This window comes from Physcomitrium patens, chromosome 17, assembly GCF_059467195.1.
Source record: "Physcomitrium patens ecotype Gransden chromosome 17, ASM5946719v1, whole genome shotgun sequence".
Classification (NCBI taxonomy): domain Eukaryota; kingdom Viridiplantae; phylum Streptophyta; class Bryopsida; order Funariales; family Funariaceae; genus Physcomitrium; species Physcomitrium patens.
The window spans coordinates 8057738-8077402 of NC_143426.1; the positions used below are offsets into that span (position 1 = coordinate 8057738).

General features: G+C 39.5%; 3 protein-coding genes across 4 annotated transcripts; 1 reads left to right on the plus strand and 2 right to left on the minus strand.

Annotated features, from left to right (window-relative positions):
* Nucleotides 1-124: 124 nt before the first annotated feature.
* Nucleotides 125-4725, plus strand: LOC112294274 (uncharacterized). Its single transcript, XM_090243888.1, has 7 exons — nt 125-129; nt 1003-1185; nt 1925-2736; nt 3005-3079; nt 3358-3558; nt 4001-4103; nt 4272-4725. Exons 1-5 carry the CDS (start codon nt 125-127, stop codon nt 3432-3434), a joined length of 1152 nt encoding a protein of 383 aa, XP_090100014.1. The 3' UTR covers nt 3435-3558; nt 4001-4103; nt 4272-4725.
* Nucleotides 4726-4974: 249 nt separating this feature from the next.
* On the minus strand, nt 4975-5835 carry LOC141046469 (uncharacterized). The gene is made up of 2 exons (XM_073540506.2): nt 5612-5835; nt 4975-5488 (listed from the first exon to the last, which is right to left on the minus strand). The coding sequence occupies exons 1-2, from the start codon at nt 5690-5692 to the stop codon at nt 5135-5137; spliced, it is 435 nt and encodes a 144-aa protein (XP_073396607.1). The 5' UTR covers nt 5693-5835; the 3' UTR covers nt 4975-5134.
* A 3673-nt stretch (nt 5836-9508) lies between these two features.
* Nucleotides 9509-12754, minus strand: LOC112294746 (uncharacterized). Of its 2 annotated transcripts, XM_024545524.3 has the most exons (5): nt 12455-12754; nt 11992-12052; nt 10604-11672; nt 9933-10457; nt 9509-9806 (listed from the first exon to the last, which is right to left on the minus strand). In XM_024545524.3, exons 3-5 carry the CDS (start codon nt 11555-11557, stop codon nt 9714-9716), a joined length of 1572 nt encoding a protein of 523 aa, XP_024401292.1. In that variant the 5' UTR covers nt 11558-11672; nt 11992-12052; nt 12455-12754; the 3' UTR covers nt 9509-9713. The 2 variants fall into 2 exon arrangements, with proteins under 2 accessions (XP_024401292.1, XP_024401290.1); XM_024545522.3 differs by lacking the exon at nt 11992-12052.
* Between the last annotated feature and the right edge of the window lie 6911 nt (nt 12755-19665).

Here is a 19665-nt window from a genome sequence, read left to right on the forward strand (position 1 = left end):
TGGATTTTCGACAAGTGTCCAACTTGATGTGGATATCACCCCACAGAGCCTATTCACCGTCGTCCACAAAGCGTTGTCGCGCTGCCACAAGTCATCAAAGGATAGGATTGTGAATAGCGTGACCATGAGGTAATTAGTTTCCACTTAATGAACCCCCTGTAAAGAGAAAATTTATAATACATTCAGTTTCGGGTGGGAACCAATGAAAACTACCAGACTTTGTCGTTTTGGCACAAGATCCAACAAAATGGTCCTGCAGAACTTGTGAACGCACCACTTCCTTTGATCCAAAGGTGCGCACCACTCGATGCTCATTTGCAAGCAATGAATTCGAGAGAAATGATCAGTGATGTACTGTGAAGTTTGAAAAACCCAACAGATAAATGAATGCAAAAGTATTGTTGAATCCTTGGAATTGTACTGACCCCTACTAATTGTACCATGTTACGGTCAATACATGAGCACTTTGCAACAATGAAGCATTTGGAAACACTGAATGTACAACATGAGCACTGGGCAACACTGCATGTGCCCCATTGAAGTCTTGAAGCTAAGCGCCGAGGTAGTGCTTGGCACGGTGGCAAACACAGATTGCGCTGAGACGCATTTATTGTAATTCAGACTCTACAATTAAGAATCCGACATCCTAACCAGGAAAGCGTAACATTTCCACACCATGGTAAGCCTTCACGGCGCAACCCACAAGTGAACAACTCATACCGTTCCTTTTCTCTTTTTTCTTTTGCTGCAATTCCTGTGCATTACGGCCATGATCTTAAGTCAAGGCACATTCAACCACACATTTGCATACAGTAAGAAATGATTCCAGAGGCTTTGATAAACCTATCTTAGAACGTATTCATAACGCAGCTCATGTTTATTGTGGTCGGACTTCATCGGGGAAGACTGCGGTTTCATTCATCAATATTTCTTCATCACACGTCCATCCGGCATATCGTTAATCTATCATACATTGATCTGTTCATTGCTCTGTTCATCCAGTGGAGGAGGGAGCCAGCACAGGGCAGAATCTCGCCATGCCTCGGCCGAACCCTCCTCCTTCACTGCTCGAGCAGCTATTGCTGCTGTCGTTTGCTGGAGTTCTGACTTGGCAATCGGGAAGGATAGTTATCGGGAGAGTCGAATTGAGGGAGATTGGAGGGGAATTGTGCGGGTTGGCGCTGTGTAAGTGCAATTTTCTATTTGTAATGGTTGTATCTGTTTGTTTTAGTTTGTTTCCGACGAAGGTATGGAATCTATGTGCATTGGTGAATTTCAATGGAAAGAGCCCAATCGTAGCACTTGCTCTCGGATGCTTGATTTCCTTTTTCGCTTTCCAATTTTTATGCGGATGGTGACCTAGCTTTGGCTCGGTTAGTGGAAGTGTCGTCGGACCAATTTGTAAACATTGGAGCCGATGTGCTCTTTTTATGAGAGAGAGTCTTATGCAGAGCGTCTTCATGGATTAGGTGATGTTAGTGCTAGGGTGCGTGACATGGATGATTTGTCTCAAATTTGTGGTCGACGTGTTGCATTGGTGTTGAGTTTTGAGTGCCTTTTTCCTGTTCTGATAGATTTGTTTGATGATGATGATGATGATGATGATCACGATGATTATTATTATTATTATTATCTACTTCTTCTTCTTCTTCTTCTTCTTCTTCTTGTTAACACGAGGAGCTTGGGCGTTAGCCATGAAATTGTGACAAGTTTACTGGGAATGAGCTCGAAGAAATGCTTGTTAAATACTTTGTGTCGATCGTGGATGGAAACGTGATGCTTTATATGATTGTCGAGTTGCACAAGTGAATTTTGTGCATACCTTTGGTGGATTTTCCATACAGAGTTGGAGGACTTAGAATTTATATCTAGGTTACCTGTTCAAGATTTTGATGATGTATTCTACGTGGGATACATGTCACAGCGATTGGTACTTCAGGGTGGCAATTGCGCTACAAATACGACCTAAGCGGTCAATTTGGGCTGAGAAGATCTGTGGAGTAACATTTCTCGCGATGGACGGTGACCGAAGTCAGACGCCTGTGTCTCTACCTCCTCCAATGAAGATGCTGTCTACAACCTCACTACAGTCGTCAGAGACTGAGAAAAAACCATCAGTTGCAAGAAACGGAGATGAGAAACGGGAAGAATGGTCGGCCCGATCAGTGGCCCTCTTTTTAGACCTGTACGAGGAAAAGTACTTTGAAATGGACAGGGGAAGCTTCCGATCCAAGGATTGGGAGCAGCTTGTGGACCGTTTTAACATGGAAGGAGGAGGTGGGAAATCGGTGAAGCAGTGCCGGGATAAGATGGACTCCTTAAAGAAGCGTCATAAACTGGAGAAGGGTAGGAAGGCAAGCACTGGAGCGGAGACATGCAGTTGGGTGTGGTTTCAGAAGATGGATGGCATGTTTGGTGACCATCCAAAGCACCAAAGCGTGTTGCTCGGTCCTCCTGATGCAGTGGACATGAAATTTCCTGCGGATAAGTTTCGAATTACGGGTGGAGAAAATGTGGTAATCGAGGAGGAAGAGAGCAGGAGGCTTGTGGGAAGTTGGAGGGAGGCTAAGAAAATATTGCAAGAGCTGCCGTTGTCTGCCGAAGAGCGGGGCAAAGCCCGGACCCTGCTGCTGGAGAAAAAGGAGGAAGAGAGACTGGAGTATTTTGAAGGTGATTTTGAGGAGGTTAGCCACTGCTTAAAGCTGCTTGTGGAGAGAGCTTCCGGCCACCCTACAGGTTACTGTTCCTCATCGTTCTCTTATCCTCTTTTTAGTAATTTTCTATGTGATCTATATAAACTGTCCACTACCCGGTCTGTTTGGCTTGCATTTTGCTCTTCAATTTGCGCTTCCATGGTACTTTATTTTTAGCATGATATACGTGTTGATCCACAACGTTACCATGTAAATACATGTATTCTCTTAACGACAAGCTCTGAAAGAAACTTTGACCTTTAAAACTTCTATTATTTCACTTTTATTGGTTATCCTCTCGTGAAATGAAGGTATGGCTGGATTGGTTCAAATGGATTTCGCAACGGCCTCTGACATCCAGCGCAGGCTTGAGGAGGTCTTAACAGGTACAATTTTCTCTTCAGTTGCCTATAGTGACACGATATTGCCGTTGCTTTCATCGGGAGGATCATATTGACAAAATGGATGAAATTTAACGTGCCGAAAAGCAATATTGTGTCTTAGACTTTACCTCAAGTTTTCTTGAATTCTTATTATTTTTACTGTGATGATGTAATCAAATGGTGGAATATTCTGTGTTGTGCTCTGGGTGACAGTCCTGTTGAGTACTTGAATTCTACTAGTACATGTCCCAACCATTTATGAAATATTTATGTTTCTATAGATGTTATATCCCTAAAAAGACGGGCGGCATCAGATCTGCGGTATTTCATGCCTTCAGCTAAAAATAGTAGAGGCTGAAGAAATTCTTTATCTCAAACAAACTCTTTGTTTCATCCTTCGAACTCGGCTTCGTGACCTGATCCTACAACTTGTCAGCGGAAACCTGGCATTCCGTCAACTGTGCAGCGAAGGCATTTACCAGGCTAGTGACTCTACTCCTCCATGGTGACCGGAAAGTGCAAACCAAGAAGTCGGGCATTTTCACTTCCGTTTCTTCCTGGTTTGTCGTGCTACATAACTCGAGTAGTGACCTCGAGTTGTCTGTATCCAGTTTTTTATTTTCTTTTTTCTTTTCTTTTCTTTTTTATTCTTTTCAGTTTAAAACATTCTAGGACAATATTTTTGCATGCTTAAGGTGCTAAGTAGTGGTTAAATCCCCTTCTCAGAGGCTCTTATTCTGTCGACGACTGCTTTCAGTTTGGGTTTGGGTTGGGTGATGATTATTTTGCTGGTACTTGTTAGTACTGTTAGCAGAATTACTTGGTGGATGCTTGAACCAGTTCGGATAATGGATGTTAACTTTGACATCTTGATCTGATTCTTAGGGGCATGCAAAAGTGCTGAAATTTTGAGTGTATACGCAGGTACTTTCAGAAGCTGAATATGCATTGATTACTTATTTAAGTTGTAGCGTACACAGGTGAAATTTGGGCGTCTTGCAGAAAGTGATGGGACGATGTCTGCAAGGTAATGTATTTTCCTCAATCCTAGTTGCAGATTGTTGTGACGACGGTCTTTTGCAGAATGTTGATGGATGTTTGTTTGACTTTATTATCAGTCTTTATGTGACGAATAAAGAAACATTTTAATGCTAAATTTCCTAACTATCTGATGGAATTGTTTGATTTTTCCCAGATCTTTTAAGAGGATTCTTCGTATTTCATTGTTGAAGCACAACCCAAAACCGGATCTCTACAATACCACTGGATCAACGGTCTTTAGTCTATATGACGTACCTCTCAGAATTCGGTTTTTGCAGTAAATGGCAGACTTGTGTTTTGAGTTCGGGGTGCTTCATCAGATAACTCCCATCAGATACAGTACGTGTCAGCTGTAAAGAAGAGAGCAGCATGTACATTCTAAAGATTTAGCGTTTGTTTGGTTATGCGTTATTACAAGTTAAGGGTACCAGATATTTTGGATCTTGATATGTAGGATCAATAGAATTGATCACCGCCTGCACCTCCAGTATCAATCAAGTATAATGATAATGTTAAGTTGGTGTTAGACGTACTGTACGTTGTGCTCGTTTGTTGTACTAATACTGTACAGCTATTAAATTATTACGCTCTTTCAGGTTTGTCCCTTATATTGCATTCACACATTATTGGAATAATGTTTTTGCAAGTGATTTCTTCAATTACAAGGGAAACCCAAATCACAGCTTAGTCACTAAGTATTGGCTAGGTCGCAGAGGGTCCAAACGTTGGGATAATCATACCAAACTAGGCGATCGGTGCTTCGAATAAGCACTATCATAATTTTGAGTATGAGCATCCCATTACAGAAATAGCCAAGTCCTTTGTACGAGTTGAAAGCATGTAAGGGTCCAGATGAACATAGTACAGAGCCGAGAACAAAGAAGCATTATTCGAAGAAACTGAATACGTCAGTTGCGAACGTAATCGCCTTACGGATGGAATTAACGCTACACAAATTACGGCATGCCAATGATTCTCTTTTTGCGGAGACTTGGGCTTTACATCCAGTTCCTTCCGTTAAAGGATTATGTGCGGAGACGTCCCAGGGCTCCCCACCGCAGGCACTCGCTCAGAAACCTTCAAGTCAAGAAAAACCTGAGCTCCTCTTTCCCTATACCACACGTCGGCAGCTTCGAAGCCAAGATTTTTTCTGCTCCACAGGTTATGTTTTATTTTATTGCAATGGTTGGGGTTGAGCCACTGCATCCAGGAGGTAAAAGTAAACCCCGCACTGCAACGTATTTCAGTAGCTGGCTGGGGGTGGTTGCCTGGAATGTATCCGAAGATGGCCAATGTTGGCGCATGGTAATAGTCGAAAGCAATGTCCATCTTGTTCAGCATGCGGAAAGAGTAGCAACCAGTTCCTATCCGCTAAGAGCATAAGACAGGACTGTTAGTTTGGGTATAACTTCCCTTGATTAACTGTCACATTTGGATATCCTCTAAAAAAACGTTTGTCGGCAGGCCAAATATGAAGAAGGAACGAAGGCTTACTCGCACAAATAGCAGCGCAGCAAAGATCAGACCGGCTTCTCTGCAGGTGCCAGAAAGGGTAAAAGATATAGAAAGTAGCATACCTGCCAGAACATAAACTAGGTATGATAGAATTTAGACCTAATAGGAACTCCTAATATTTGACATGTTAGACTGGAAACAGGCCAGGCACAATCTAGGAGGTGCACGAGAAGAAAGAAGAGACGAAAGAGGGTGCTGAGCCACATGCCTCATTGACACAGTAGAATGAATCCTAGATGAGCAGTTTGTGTTGGAGCCCATGAAAATCAATGGTCGGAGGAAGCCTTGTCATGTGAGTAAAACTTCGTACCAGATGGTGCAGGGATGGACACGATTGTTCTATTGCAGAATATCGGACGGTCTCACCTGTGTAACAACGCAGCTGAGGATCAATGAGGTTATCAACCAATGACTTCTCACCTGCCATTACATCAGCTAGGTTACTAGTGTTCCCTAACATGCAAAATATGCACTGATTTGTTTTACTTTTTTTAATTCTTTGACACGTATGGGCTAAAGCCATCACGTAGATTCAATCTTTTGAGAAGTAACAACACGTCTTGTGTGCTAATACTCTTTTTACAAAGTAGACATTAGAGATTCATATAAATAGTGAGTGCACAACTTATCTATTTATTTGATTTCTCTCTAATGTGTCTATAATTATGTTTTTATGTAAAGTTTTATTTTTTAATTTAATAATATGTTATTTTATTTTTTACTATATGTATTTCTATCTAGGATATGTCCCATATATATATATATATATATATATAATAATAATAATAATAATAATAATAATGGTTTTATTTTTTGTTTCTTTGTTTTTTCTAAAGTGCTCTCTTTTCTAAAGTTATACAATGATTTTTGTCTAATGTGCTCATTATACCAATTTTTTCTTTTAAAAATCTTGGTATTGTTTCCAATCCAAATTGTTCTACAAATATTACACAAAAATAATCAAAAGGTTCTAAATTAATTAAATCTGAGTAGAAGTTTTTTTTTACAATCATCACTTGTTTTGACAAGAATATATTCTATAGATCCCATCTAAATTGGTAATCAATAGTTTATTTAAAAGTGATTTATTTTAGTCCCATAATCTTCTTGCTAAGAAATATTTATAAACTTTGTATAGTATTTGAAATAAATATAAGAAGCAATAACTTAACACATTATTCTAAATCTTTGCCTTCTAGAACTACTTAAGATTCAAAAGTTTTATTGGTCTATAGAAAAGTTTTGAATCTATCTAGAGGTCGTTTTTATCTCTTCACAAAATTAAAAACTTATATAATCTTGACAAAATTCTATATAGCTAGATGCATTATCTCTTCTACCAAAAGTTATAAAATTTTGATTTCTTAGATCCTTCTTTATTACAACTCAATACTTTTAATTGTTCACCAACATGGAATTAATCGACCATAATTACTATTAACAAATAATAATAAATTTTAAGTAATAGAGGTTATCAAGATTAAAAACGAAAATTTTAAGATATTAATTTGTACAAATATATTTAAATATCAAGTTCACACAATAAGTTAACATATTTGTGTATCTTTTGATATTTTTTATACTATTGATGGATTTTAGAAATGAATATATATATATATATATATATATATATAGATATATAGATATAAAAAAATCAAATGCTCTTAATATTAATTAAAGTATTAAAATCAAATAAACACATTAATAGTGGAATAATTTTTTAAAAATAATCATTTTTAATTTAAAAGTCAAGAATGATTTAATGAAATCTCTTGTTTATTTTTTTTACTAAAATTAATTATTTAATATATAAAGTAAAAAATAAAAAATAAAAATATTATAATTGATAAATTATTAGATTATTCAAAATACTTCAATATTAACATACTTTCTAATATATAAACTAGAAACTAAAATATATAAATTTTATTATAAAATAAATATATATATATATATATATATATATATATATATATATATAGAGAGAGAGAGAGAGAGAGAGATTCAAGAAAATATCATTTTTAAGAAAAAGAATTAATGGTTTGCTAATAGATAATATTCTTATATTGGTTCTAAAATAGATTTTAAAAAATATATTTCGTACTTTGTATTTTTTTCTTTTTTCTTTTAATAACATTAGATTATATTATTTTTTGGAACAATCTCAAAATTAGTCAACTTATAACTTGTCTTTTATAGCCTAAACAACAACAATAGTTGTAGAAATAGTAATAATAGATTTATATTAACTTACAAAAATTATTATTTATTTTAGCATCGTAATTTATTTCTTTTAAAATAGTTTAAAAATTGCAAGAAAGACTACAAGTAAGAATTAATTTTAAAAATTATTTTTATTTGCAATAAAATTAATTAAACAAAAAATAATAATAACTTGTGAATAATTAATCTAATAAAGTTATATATAATATTGGCTTTGTATTGAATCTTATACATAAATAAAGAAATTGATATTTTGTATTACTTTAAAAAAATTGATGATATAGATAAAAATAAGAAAAAGAAAATCAAGTTATTAATTTATTATATGATTTTTTTAAAAAAAAGATGATATTATTGGTATTATATGTTGAAGTAAAAGTAAAAGTAGAATAAGTTATCTTGTAGAGGATATTACCTTAGATAAGTTGCTAATGGTCAAAGAATCGACTTTTGGTGTATAGAAAAGGAATCTTATGGATATAGGTCAAGGTCAAGGATTAAGAGTCAAAGTCAAGAGGATAAAGTATTAACTAGGAAATATCCAAAGACTAGATAAGAGTAATTAGTGTATGGCATAGGATACCCTTGAGGTTAGTGAGATGCCAAAAGGATCCTAGGACCATGTATACAAAAGTCAAAGAATGGAAGTTGTTTTTTTGGACATCAACCACTACCTAAAAGTATTGGGTGTTGGAAGTTAGACATACCTTACTCCATACTCTCTTTGTTTGCAACCTTGTTGATGCTAAGTATTGTGACTTCAAAGTGATTGTTCTTCAATATTATATACTACATGCAATCAAAACTTTAATTAAACATTATTGTTTGCAAGAAGAAGGTGGATCTAACAATTTAAGATTAAGATATCATGAATTTTAAATTAAGTAATCCAATATTTAAATTAAAATTTAAACACAATATATAATTATGTAATAATTAATATTTAAGATTTTTTTTTGAAGTATTAGAGATATGTAACCAAAATGTTACTAAAACATTCTTAAAAATAAGTCATGTATTTTATTTTTATTAACTTACTTATATTTATAATAACCATAAGTAAAAGAGAGAAGATATCACTTATAATACAATTGATTATAACAAAAATAACACATTTTTGTACCATTTATCTATTCTTGAAAAAAAAAAAAAAAAAAAAAAAAATCAATTTGAGCTTTGATTTGGAATTATCATTGTGAGTAATTTGTATTTAGATTTTAAGAGGAATACTAAAAAACACATTTAACATCATGAGTTAGAAGTAAAAGCTTTAAAGAAACTTATTTAATAGCTATTGGGATTGAGGTATAAAACCAGATAGCTCTCCTTGTTCATGCAATTCCCACCATGTGTAATAATTTGATGCCAATCAAATCCATATGAAGAGTTCTTCAAGTATTTACTAAAGATTTTTTAAGTAAGTAAATATCAATTTTTTATCAAATATTATTAAATTTTATATAAAGAACAAAAGACTACTATTCCTAATGACTTTCCTATAATGCTACCACATTACACTCGAGACCAATCGTAACAATTGAACTGATGGAAAGCGATAATTTACACACCTTCCACAGATTTCAGGTAGTCTTTCAAAATCTCAACTAAGCACACATTGCAAGAGTATCATGGCGCACATACACACACACAGTGTCTTATAATTGTTTTTGCTTGTTATTATTTCTACTGTAAGTTGGTGCACATGGTCGATGACCGAGACACGCACAAGTGCAGGACGACGTTCAAAGATGAACCCACATGGCTCATATCCAAACTCAAACCTTGCAAAGGACACAATGTGAGACTGTCCAATATTTACTAGAATAAAAGCAGGTCAAGACAAGCATATGAAGTCTATTTACGGTTCGGGATACGGTGTCCGAAATACCAAGTTCAAAGCTTCCATTATATTGGTCGAAGACAATCTGCCGGCTGTGGAGGAAGGAAATGGCTGTAGAGAAACACCACACAAACGAACATCAGATCATGTTATTAATTGTTGATCTCACAAATGCAGGAAAAAGAAAAAAACAAAAAAAAAGTAGTGCAACTGATGGTGGAGAGCAAGCTCGTATACCTTGACAGCGAGGTTACAGATGAGTTGGTTGACAGTTCTCGTTACGCTGCATCGAACTACTTCCAGACACAGGGACTCCATGGATTTCATCAGCAGGCTGTGGAAGTTTGGAATTTGATGACAGATCATCTCAATGACGATATCTCCCAAGGCTAGCTCCGATTGAACGTAGAACCTCTTCACGCAATTAATAAGAGGTTTGGGGATCTGGAACACGGCACCGTAGTCGTTGGGCTGGACTTGCAGGGGACTCTTGGTCCCCACAGTCAAGTGGCCGCTGGACAAGGCCATGGAGGAGGACGAAAGGGAGCCGGATTCGAGCGCTTGCAGGCTGTTCGCTGGGATAACAGCCGGCGAGCCGATTGTCTTGATGAACTTGTTGAGCTTAACGCCGGGGGTAGGGGGCAGGCCGCCAGAGGCCACGGCCGATCGAAGTTCAGAGCGTCTTTTCAAAACCTCTTGTTTTCTATGTTGCAGACTCTTCACCAGATTCACGCTGTCTTCCACGATAGTTGATCTATCACGCTGCCATGGTACACTACAAGTTCAGATTCCGAGGCCCATACTTACAAGATAAGCAGAACCTTGAGCAGGTCAATATATGTTGGGCTCAATTGGCAGAGAGGGATTGAGAGAAAAGAAAAGAGACAAACGGGTGGTAGTAGCCTTACTTTCAAGCCGGGAGGCAGTAGTGACTCCAAGGCCAAAAATTTCCCGGCCATGTCGTCTCTCCGCCAGCGCTCTCGGACGATGTGCTCTACTTTGTCGAAGTATCTTGTCTTTTGGGTCCGTGTATTGGCAGCTTGCGCCGCGTCCTTCCGAGATCTCTTCGCTGGATGTAAGAGCACCTGGGGGCCTAAACCTACCCCATAACGGAGAGGTGTACACTGATTCGCTTTAACAGTGGTCATATCTGTAACAGCAGAAGTAGCAGGTAAAATCCTTTGAAAGTTGGAGGAAGCAGCAGATGTGAGAGGAATTCCTTGCACTTGAACTTGGGAAATCGCTTGAATTGTGGCCGGTATCGCCTCCATAGCCTTCTTGACTGAAGATTGATTATACGGCTTTTTAGTTTCTGAAAGTTTACTCCGTACTGGTGCAGCTTTACCTTTACAAGAGCGTCCTCCTTTGAGATCAGCGGCCTCGTTTACAGGCTGAGTCAATTCTTGAGGCTTGGGCCTCAGCAGCAAGGGTGCCTTCGCCGCATCCCCGGCCAAATGAGACACCGAAGACCTTGCGTCCAGCGCTGGGATGGCTGGGGTCACGGCTCCAATCATGTAAGGCATCGAGCTCAGCCTGCCCGCATGCGCTGGAGGAGTCGATGGGAAGAAGGGCGACAGTGTGACATTGGAACATTTACAACCACCCTCATCTCGGCCGACTAAGTCAGGCTCTACGATCTCCGGAAGCCCTTCGAAGAGTGTGTGCATATTGTTATCTATGTCGAGCTCAGGAAGCGTCTGGCTCCATGCCGACGAAAATACGTTGCACCCGCTTGGGGTAAAACTGTGGTAGGCATTGTCGCAAGAGAAGTCCATGGTGACAGGTGGTGATGGCTCAGCCAATGATGCAGGACCTTGAGGCATGGAACTCGAATGGTAGTGCTTATCCATGACCTCCAACATTTCGCTGACCGTCAACTTTTCTTCAGCTCCAACTTGCGTCGGCAATTCCTCAGCGTCAGCTTGCTCTCGCCTCCCTTCACTGGCAATGTGCCCAAAGTACCACGGTGCACTTGGCCTGCACTCACATGATCCAGTCGGTAAAAAAGTAGGGTTACATCAACATCTACTCGCGAACACCAACATCGATGCCCTCACCAAATTGACCCAAAATCTCGAAGTGAGAGTTGCTTTTTTAGACGAGTATTTCAGCGAAGACCTTTCCGAGGTCAGATAATAAAGATAACACCACACGGGGCTGTAGAATGTTGAGGTAGAAGTTAGGATAGCAAAGTTCAGAAGCCATGTGCGCTCCAATGCAGCCCACAGAAACACGAAGTGGAGGAAACAATAAAGGAATATGGTTTGCAAAACCGCAGCCTGTAGAAGTAGTCTACCTTCGAAATGAGTAGCGGATGCCAATCGCAATAATTTACAGCAATCCCTGGAAGTACGAAGCTGTACCCTTTACATTAGCAACCTCAAAAGCGACGACAAGGAAACTTCTAAATTTTCAGTTCTCTTACAACGTCCTCTGCATCCTCTTGGAGACGAAACAAATTGAGATCACTTCTTACTAGTCTTTGAAAATACCACATACCACAGCTCACGACTATGTCTCACTGAGTCAAGCCAACTACTTTTGTGATGAAATCCAGCTTTGAACACGAAGCACGACGTTAGGTGCGATGGCTAATCATGGAAACATTCGAAACCTAATGGTGGTGCGTAAGTCTTTCAGACACTCTCCTCTGTCCTCCCCACCCACTACTTTCACTTTAAGTAGCGCTCGCAACCCAGCCAAAACCTCTGGCTGCAACATCCCCAGCTCACAATTCCCGAGCAAGTGCGCATGCGTACCATGGTAAAGTTCATACTAGCCAGCCGAAGCCGCGCAAAAGATAAAGTTGCGAAGGACCACCCTTCAAACAGCCTCTCACCAACGAAGACTCACAACCAGCTACCTCGCAGCTTGTCTTGAACGCTGCTTGTAGTGAACGGCTCGCCCAAGTTGCAACTCACCGAGCTCCACACTGTACCACGCTTACGCCACCTTGGGCTTCACTAGCACCACACGCACACCAGGGGCCAGGACCTTCAGGCAACGGGTCAGACCCGTGCATCAAAAGTGCTGCGGATCGAATGCGGGGAGGAGTGCGAGGTGCAGGAACCATCCTGCTTGCGAATTTAATTCGAGATTTATAACTCATCTATCTTCCTTTAGGCTCATGGTGCCGCGTTCATGCAGGATCCAGGCAACCTGCGGGGAGGTGGGACTAAAATCGGCAGCGGACAATTGAGCACGTGAGCGGTTGCGGCCCCCGCGCCCCTATGTACACTCTCGCGCCTCACCTTCTGCTGCGACGACGAACGGCACTGCAGGCGGCAGCTCTACAGTCGCGTAAGCAGCGCACGCCACTCCCCCGCGCGGATGCAGCCTCGAGACAGCCTATCACGGCGAAAGGCTTTCCTAGCATCTAGTGGAAAATACTCATTCATTCATGCGTTGTGGACACTTGATGATGAACCATGGAGTGGAGTGCCTGTGCACTTTTCCCGAAGGACGATACCAGATCTTAAAATAATGGAATGGGAACAGCAGTCCCCATTTAAGCCTTCTTCCTCCAAACGTAAAAAAATCCCTCGATGCTGTGTACAGCCATCTGAATTCCATTTGGGGTAGAGCTAGAGAATAGAATGGAGAAAAGAAACTGGGAGAAATGACGTGGGGAAATCTAAGCGGAATGGATTTGGTCTGGTTTGACATTTCATAGGAATATAATTATGAGCCACAATAGCAAAAGATTGACCAAAGTACTCCCTGCCCAGGAGACAAGGACCACTTTGATCCAACTTGCCTTCCTTTATTAAAATTGTTCAATTAAAAAACGCAACTTTCTCATTCTATCAATGGCAGTTGCATCTTCCAAAGGATGGATACATCATGCATTCTTACTGATTTCCCACCCCTCTAAGAAGCCTTTTTAAAGCTATTCTTCCCACTTTGTTGCCTCTTATTATCATGACCATTTTTGCGTAAAACAGAATAGAAACCTCTCAAGTATTTTTTTTACAATTTCAAGGAGCTACGCAACAATTACAATTGTTGATTATGCAACCCTTATCCCTTTTTTGCCAGTTCATTGTGTATTCATGATACTGAATATTGTATACAAAACACATGTAGAACAATGAACAGTTTTGCAAAGTTCGGAACTTGCCTAAAATGAATATTACCCAATATTTACATGAATGTATTTATACATGTATGAATACAAACCCTTGGACATAATGCCAGTGGAAGAGCCTTTTGCCCGGCCATTCTGTCCACCTATGACCACTTTGGTCGGGGAACAACTAGGGCACGGTGACAGAACCCTAGAAGGCAAACGCGGGATTAGGTAAATAGGCCCCCAAAATAGCAAAAATCGAGGGTGGTGAGAGACCCCCAGGAAGGCGGTCCCATCACCAAACCCATCCATCCCCAAATGCCTCTCTGCCTTTAACTGTCTCCCGATTCCACCTAGACCTGGACCCCTACACTAAAATCCCTGCTGGCATCCAATTCCCGTTGCACACCCCCTTTATTATAAAAATAAAACTATATGTTTTTGAGTTGATAAAACTGCAGTGCTGTTCGTTATTATTAGTGCAATGGCTTTTTGGTTTGTATACTGAATACTTAATGTTGTTGGAGGAGAAATCTGAAAGCTCCCATTCAAAGAACATGTCTGTTTTACAAGCTAGTAAATAATAAATGATAAATAAAATGTTGCAAAAAGTCTCTTTGTAGCATATTCTTCTCTAGAAACTCCCACAAATTTCAAGTATTGATTTTTGGTAATTCAGGAGTGATGTGAAGAAATGAGAGATGGGTTGTGGGACATGATTGTGGGTCACCAAGAGCAAAAAGACACAAATGGGAACGGTTTCCTGTGTATGTGTAGTGGTGAAGGATAGGCACCTAGAAGAAGCATATCATGATGTGGGGACCAAAGATTCAAACCCAAATCCGTCAAACTAACAGTGTCCCGAGCAGGCTTTTGTCAGAAACCACTTCACCTGCCCGGCGTGGATACTTTATTGCAGCTTCGAAAAGCTTTTTTTTTCCTTGTTTATCAGGAAAAAAAAGGAACAAGGAAAAGAGCAGATTCTGTAGATCCCCTTCCTTTAAGAGGAAAGAGGAACAAACACAGATAAAATATTCTTTCCGGGGAATAAAGATGTTTCAAAGATTCGTTTCTGCAACGTGGTTTTGAAGTTTTATCGAAGAAACGGTGTTTCGTTTTTTTGCACTTTGAATGACTGGGTTGAATGGAAACAATCGACAATGGTTTCCAAATCTACTTGCCAGTAATTGCAGCTAGGGTTTCAACTGTGATTTGTATGCAAGTTGATCTATCAAAATGAGTACTGTAGTTCAAGGAAGATGGACTTTTGTAAGACTTGCTCGGAGAAAAACTTACTCGTGCAACCTGTTTCTAGTCATTCTCAATAAACTAACTCAATGCTTTCGAAATGCAGACTGAATGGTTTCAGTTGGATTGGAACGCAGTTTGTGTGAATGAGTATTGCAAATTTGGAAGCCGTCGAACAATTTCTGCAAGTGATTGTATGAAGATACGAATAAGTACCGCTGAACTCCCAAGTTTGTCGAAGTAGAGCGCAGATCTCAGAAGTTCCAGAAACCAAACTGCGATCACTCTGGATGCTATTGAAATCAGAACTCATGGAACCGGGTGTCGATACGTAACACCACGAGACCACAAGCTTTGATGTAACGAACAGTTCAACTTCATGATGCAAACAAGAGGTTAAAACGTTAAAACAATAGAATGACTGTTGAATAGTGAGCTTCTTGATGTGAGAAGAAAGAGGAAGCTTAAGATATAGATGGTGGCAACTATAAGTATTTGAAAAGTAACTACTTCTCTCTAACAAGTACAATTGAACAACTAAGTTTCTAAAAGTCTAGCACATATCTCAGAAGTTGCATTAAATCAAATTGGAATGACTCTAGATGCTATTGAAACCAAAACTAGTGGAACTACCTGTCAATACTTCAAACTAAGATACCACAAATTTTGACATAACCAAGCCTTCAACTCCATGATGATGGAGACAAGAAGCTACAACCTTAAAACAATAGAATGTCTATTGATAAATGAGCCTCTTGATGTGAGAAAAAGAGGAAGCTTGAGTTATAGACTATGATCACTACAAGCGTTTGAAAAGCAATTGCTATTTTTCATGAGATTTTTGCTCGTATTCAAATCTAATATATACTAAAGAAAGCTATTCAATGTGCATGAGAATTGTGTTCAAATCCAAATCTAAAATATAGTGAAGAGAGCTATTCAATGTGCATGATAATGCTGCGATTCTTTAAAAAAAAACATACTAAATCAACATAACTTATAAAACTGACCAAGTATGAACACTTCTTCACTGCTCCTAATCTCACTAAGTACGAAAACAAACCAGCTGAAACTCATGAAACAATACTCAGAGGTCCAAAGGTGATCTTCCTTCGGCAGATCGAATAGGTAGAATGTTATAGATAGAATTGGGTTCTCTTATCTTTGCTGAGAAGTGTGGCTCCGATTCACCGTTCACGATGACTGATGATAAGATCCACTCTGCCTCAAGATCGCTGCGTAATGGTCCATCTAAATCTCGCTGCATGTGCTTCTGGCAGTGGCTAGTTGACACGGATCTACTTTGTTCGGCTTTCGCTCAGGATCTTTTCAAAAGGAAACATGGGAAACGTGCTCTTAAAGAATCGCTAAAGCGTCGAGGGATCCTACTTTCAGCGACGATAAGTGAATGCGGCATGTACCAGCGAACGAGATCAGACATAGACCCAGGTCTTCCAGACGTCGACAGCTACCATGATTAAAATTTCAGTTCAACTTGACAGCATTGATAGAAGTATAATTAATAGAACTTCATGCAAGTTAATGCGGCATATTTCAGAGACGGAATCAAATTGTGGTCTGGAACAGTTCATATCAATTGTCTCCTGTGACCACACAACCACGCTTGAACGCCTTTGTAGAATGTTCTTGCAGCTCCATGACAATTGCAAAAAAATAAAATGCAAAATTGATATATTATCTCAAATCAAATTATGCGAAAGAAAACCTCCATCGTTGTCAGGCCTTCACGATCTCTAATTGCAAGGATTAGACGTCTCACATTCTGTACGGATGTGTCTACCTGGAAACGGTCTGGCAGAACCGACCAATGTGAGTTTAATGAATGGATGTTTCTCGTCCTCGTAATCCGAGCTCCTGACAGAGAGTTGAATGCTGAAAAGTCCTCTGCACCTGCATTGCTGGGAAGATGTGTGACCATGTTCATGACAGTTTGGATTTTGCGACGAATTTTGGTTCTTCTTGTCATGGTTAGAAGATTGTTCCACACTTCGATCAACTGCACGTATATTTCTATGTCATGTGACCAACTCCACAGTATGAACAGTTCCTCATAAAATATGCGCACTTGATCACAACTCTCTGCAAAGAGAGATACATACTGCGCACTCTTGTAGAGACTGTAACAAGTTCCACAATTCCATCCGAAAGTTCAGTCAGAATTTGACTAAATTATAATTCTAGCAAAATTTTCACCAAGAGATCCATTCACGGTGGAAACAATGGAATCCACTCGGCAAATTTTAAATGGTCTGGACTCTTTCGAGTTGTTAGAACTCTCATTTCTTTTCACTTGGAGAAAACTTCTAGTTTGTAACATTGAACACTCCAGTACGCAACTGCACAGGGGCGACAACAATCCATTGTATTCTTGTAGTTGTACATAGTAAAGGTCACTATACAGAAGCTTTGAATGCCAGAAGCTAATCATTCCTTTTTGGATGATTTCAATTGAACCAGCCAAATATGAGCAGCCAATTGTGAAACAGGGATATGCAGAAACCCAAACGACCACGATGTCAGATTTCTTTCTCTAAATGACCGACTTTGCAGTTCCAACTTGCTGGTCCTCAGCAGTACAAGAGGAATTCAGGCTCTTGTTTTGTTGTGTGAATCTAAAGGGTGGCAGTAGGTCTAAAACAGGCCACAGAAGTCTTCATATTCATGCGTCTTTGGAGTTACTCTTGAATAATTATATTTTTCTGGTTTCATTTTTCGTTTTTCTCTTGTAACAAGACATCCATCCGTACGACTATCCAATTTTAGGTTTCCTTTTTGAACGCCTGAAATGTTATCTCTACATATTCCTTTTCATGCACAAAGCTCTTGGTGCTCGAACTTGGCAACTTGCACATCCTACGGATACTAAGAGAATATACCCTGTATTGTTGATTATGAGGCACGATGTTTGATGCACATCCGGAATGAAGCAATAGTTCGACCGAATCTAGTGATTTGAACATCACAGTATTCCCCACTCTAATTCTCGTGAGTACAGACCAGGTTGATCATCACCTCAGTTTAAAGATGTGAGTATGCGGAATACAGGTCATCACTGAACGGAACGAAAGATACAAAAGACTGAACATACACATTTATATATGTATGTGTACATATGAAAAACGACAAAACACATGTGCGTAAGAAGAACAACCCTAATTGAGATTGGTTGTCCCGCTTTGACAATGAAGCTTGCAACTCACTTTGCCTCACTTACTGGAAATGCAGTCCTTTTGGTACTGTGTACGATCGACTGGCTTAAGAGCAGATCCTCAAGTTTGTTCCTTCCATTAGAAGTTGGGGTTGGTGCGCATGTTGCGTCATGGGAATGAGGATTAAATATGAGTTCTAGGCATGAAAAAAAACACTGTGATATGCACCAGACGTTTCGGGGTTTTTTCTGGTGTATCTTCGCGTCAGAAGATACATGAACGAGGGCACCAAACGAGATTCCTCAAAACGCCACCCAGAATGAAATGCACCTCAATTAAGTCAACCAGAGTCCTCAAAAGACTCCGCTTTTTCTACCAGGGTAAGTAATGACACATAATCCTGTACAGAATTAGGGCATAGAAATCAATCTTTTTTATCACCACCGACATTTTTTCGCTTCTCGTGAAATATTGGTATCACATCAGTGATGAAATTTTTATTATAGAGTAAAGTTCGCAAAGATATCATGGGTCAGATCAGTAATAATAACCACACAGATGAGCAGACGTACGCTAATCTTGATGCTGTCACTTGATTCACACACTCGAGCACAAATTAATGGAAATGGTTTAGCAAGGGACTGCTGTGACACTGTTAACACTCCCTATTAATTTTAGTCGTATAGTGTTGAAATTATCTATGTAATCGGTAGCCTTATTGGTCAAGTGAAACGTGACTCGGTCTTGTTGAGAGGTGTTTTCAGTCTGAAACGCTTAGGCAGACCTGGGTTGGATATGAACAGTCTGACGTAGGCAATAAGGTCTGAATTATCCCACTTCTCTTGTACACCGACCAGCAGTAACTGCAGTTGTCTTGAAAGCACTACGGAAAGGGTCAATGATTGGATCCTTTTTGTGCTCCATTGCTCTACTTTCCCATACTAGAGGGGAGAAAAAAAAATTAAGTAAAATAAAATAAAAAATTGAGAGGTACACACCGAGCACATTTAGGTCAGATACCTTTTCATCTATATATCTTACAGGAGGAGTTAACCCGGATCCGACACGGTCTGCTCGAACCTCATAATTTCAACACTACGACTAAAATTAATAGGGAGTGTAAACAGTGTCAACCGCAGACAGAATGCGGATGTCTATAAATGTGCACGTTACCACCAATTGGTAAACGGAAAAGACTGCCTCACACACCCACAACCATGAAAACAAATACGACGTTTGGTAAATGCAATTCCACAACTCGATATGCTCTGGCACTCTCTATTAGCACAGTGTTGCCTGCTGCGGATATACGGCACATATCTGCCACTGAACAATCTCAGGCATGTAAATACGATGCTCAAGATGAGATATTCAGGAGCTTCACCTACAAGGCCACATTATTATTCCAATCGCAGGGACCATTCTTTACCAAATGCGATGGCTTACAGTGGTACATGTGTAGGCAACCCTAAAACATCTACTA

Coding starts and splice junctions, on each gene's coding strand:
- LOC112294746 (XM_024545522.3), bottom strand. CDS start 11,557: ATGTTGGAGGTCATGGATAAGCACTACCATTCGAGTTCCATGCCTCAA. Junction 10,458..10,603: donor TACTGCCTCCCGGCTTGAAA/GTAAGGCTACTA, acceptor GTACCATGGCAG/CGTGATAGATCAACTATCGT. Junction 9,807..9,932: donor TCTGTAACCTCGCTGTCAAG/GTATACGAGCTT, acceptor GTTTCTCTACAG/CCATTTCCTTCCTCCACAGC.
- LOC112294274 (XM_090243888.1), top strand. Junction 2,737..3,004: donor AGCTTCCGGCCACCCTACAG/GTTACTGTTCCT, acceptor CGTGAAATGAAG/GTATGGCTGGATTGGTTCAA. Junction 3,080..3,357: donor GCTTGAGGAGGTCTTAACAG/GTACAATTTTCT, acceptor ATGTTTCTATAG/ATGTTATATCCCTAAAAAGA.
- LOC141046469 (XM_073540506.2), bottom strand. CDS start 5,692: ATGCTACTTTCTATATCTTTTACCCTTTCTGGCACCTGCAGAGAAGCC. Junction 5,489..5,611: donor CTGCGCTGCTATTTGTGCGA/GTAAGCCTTCGT, acceptor TTATGCTCTTAG/CGGATAGGAACTGGTTGCTA.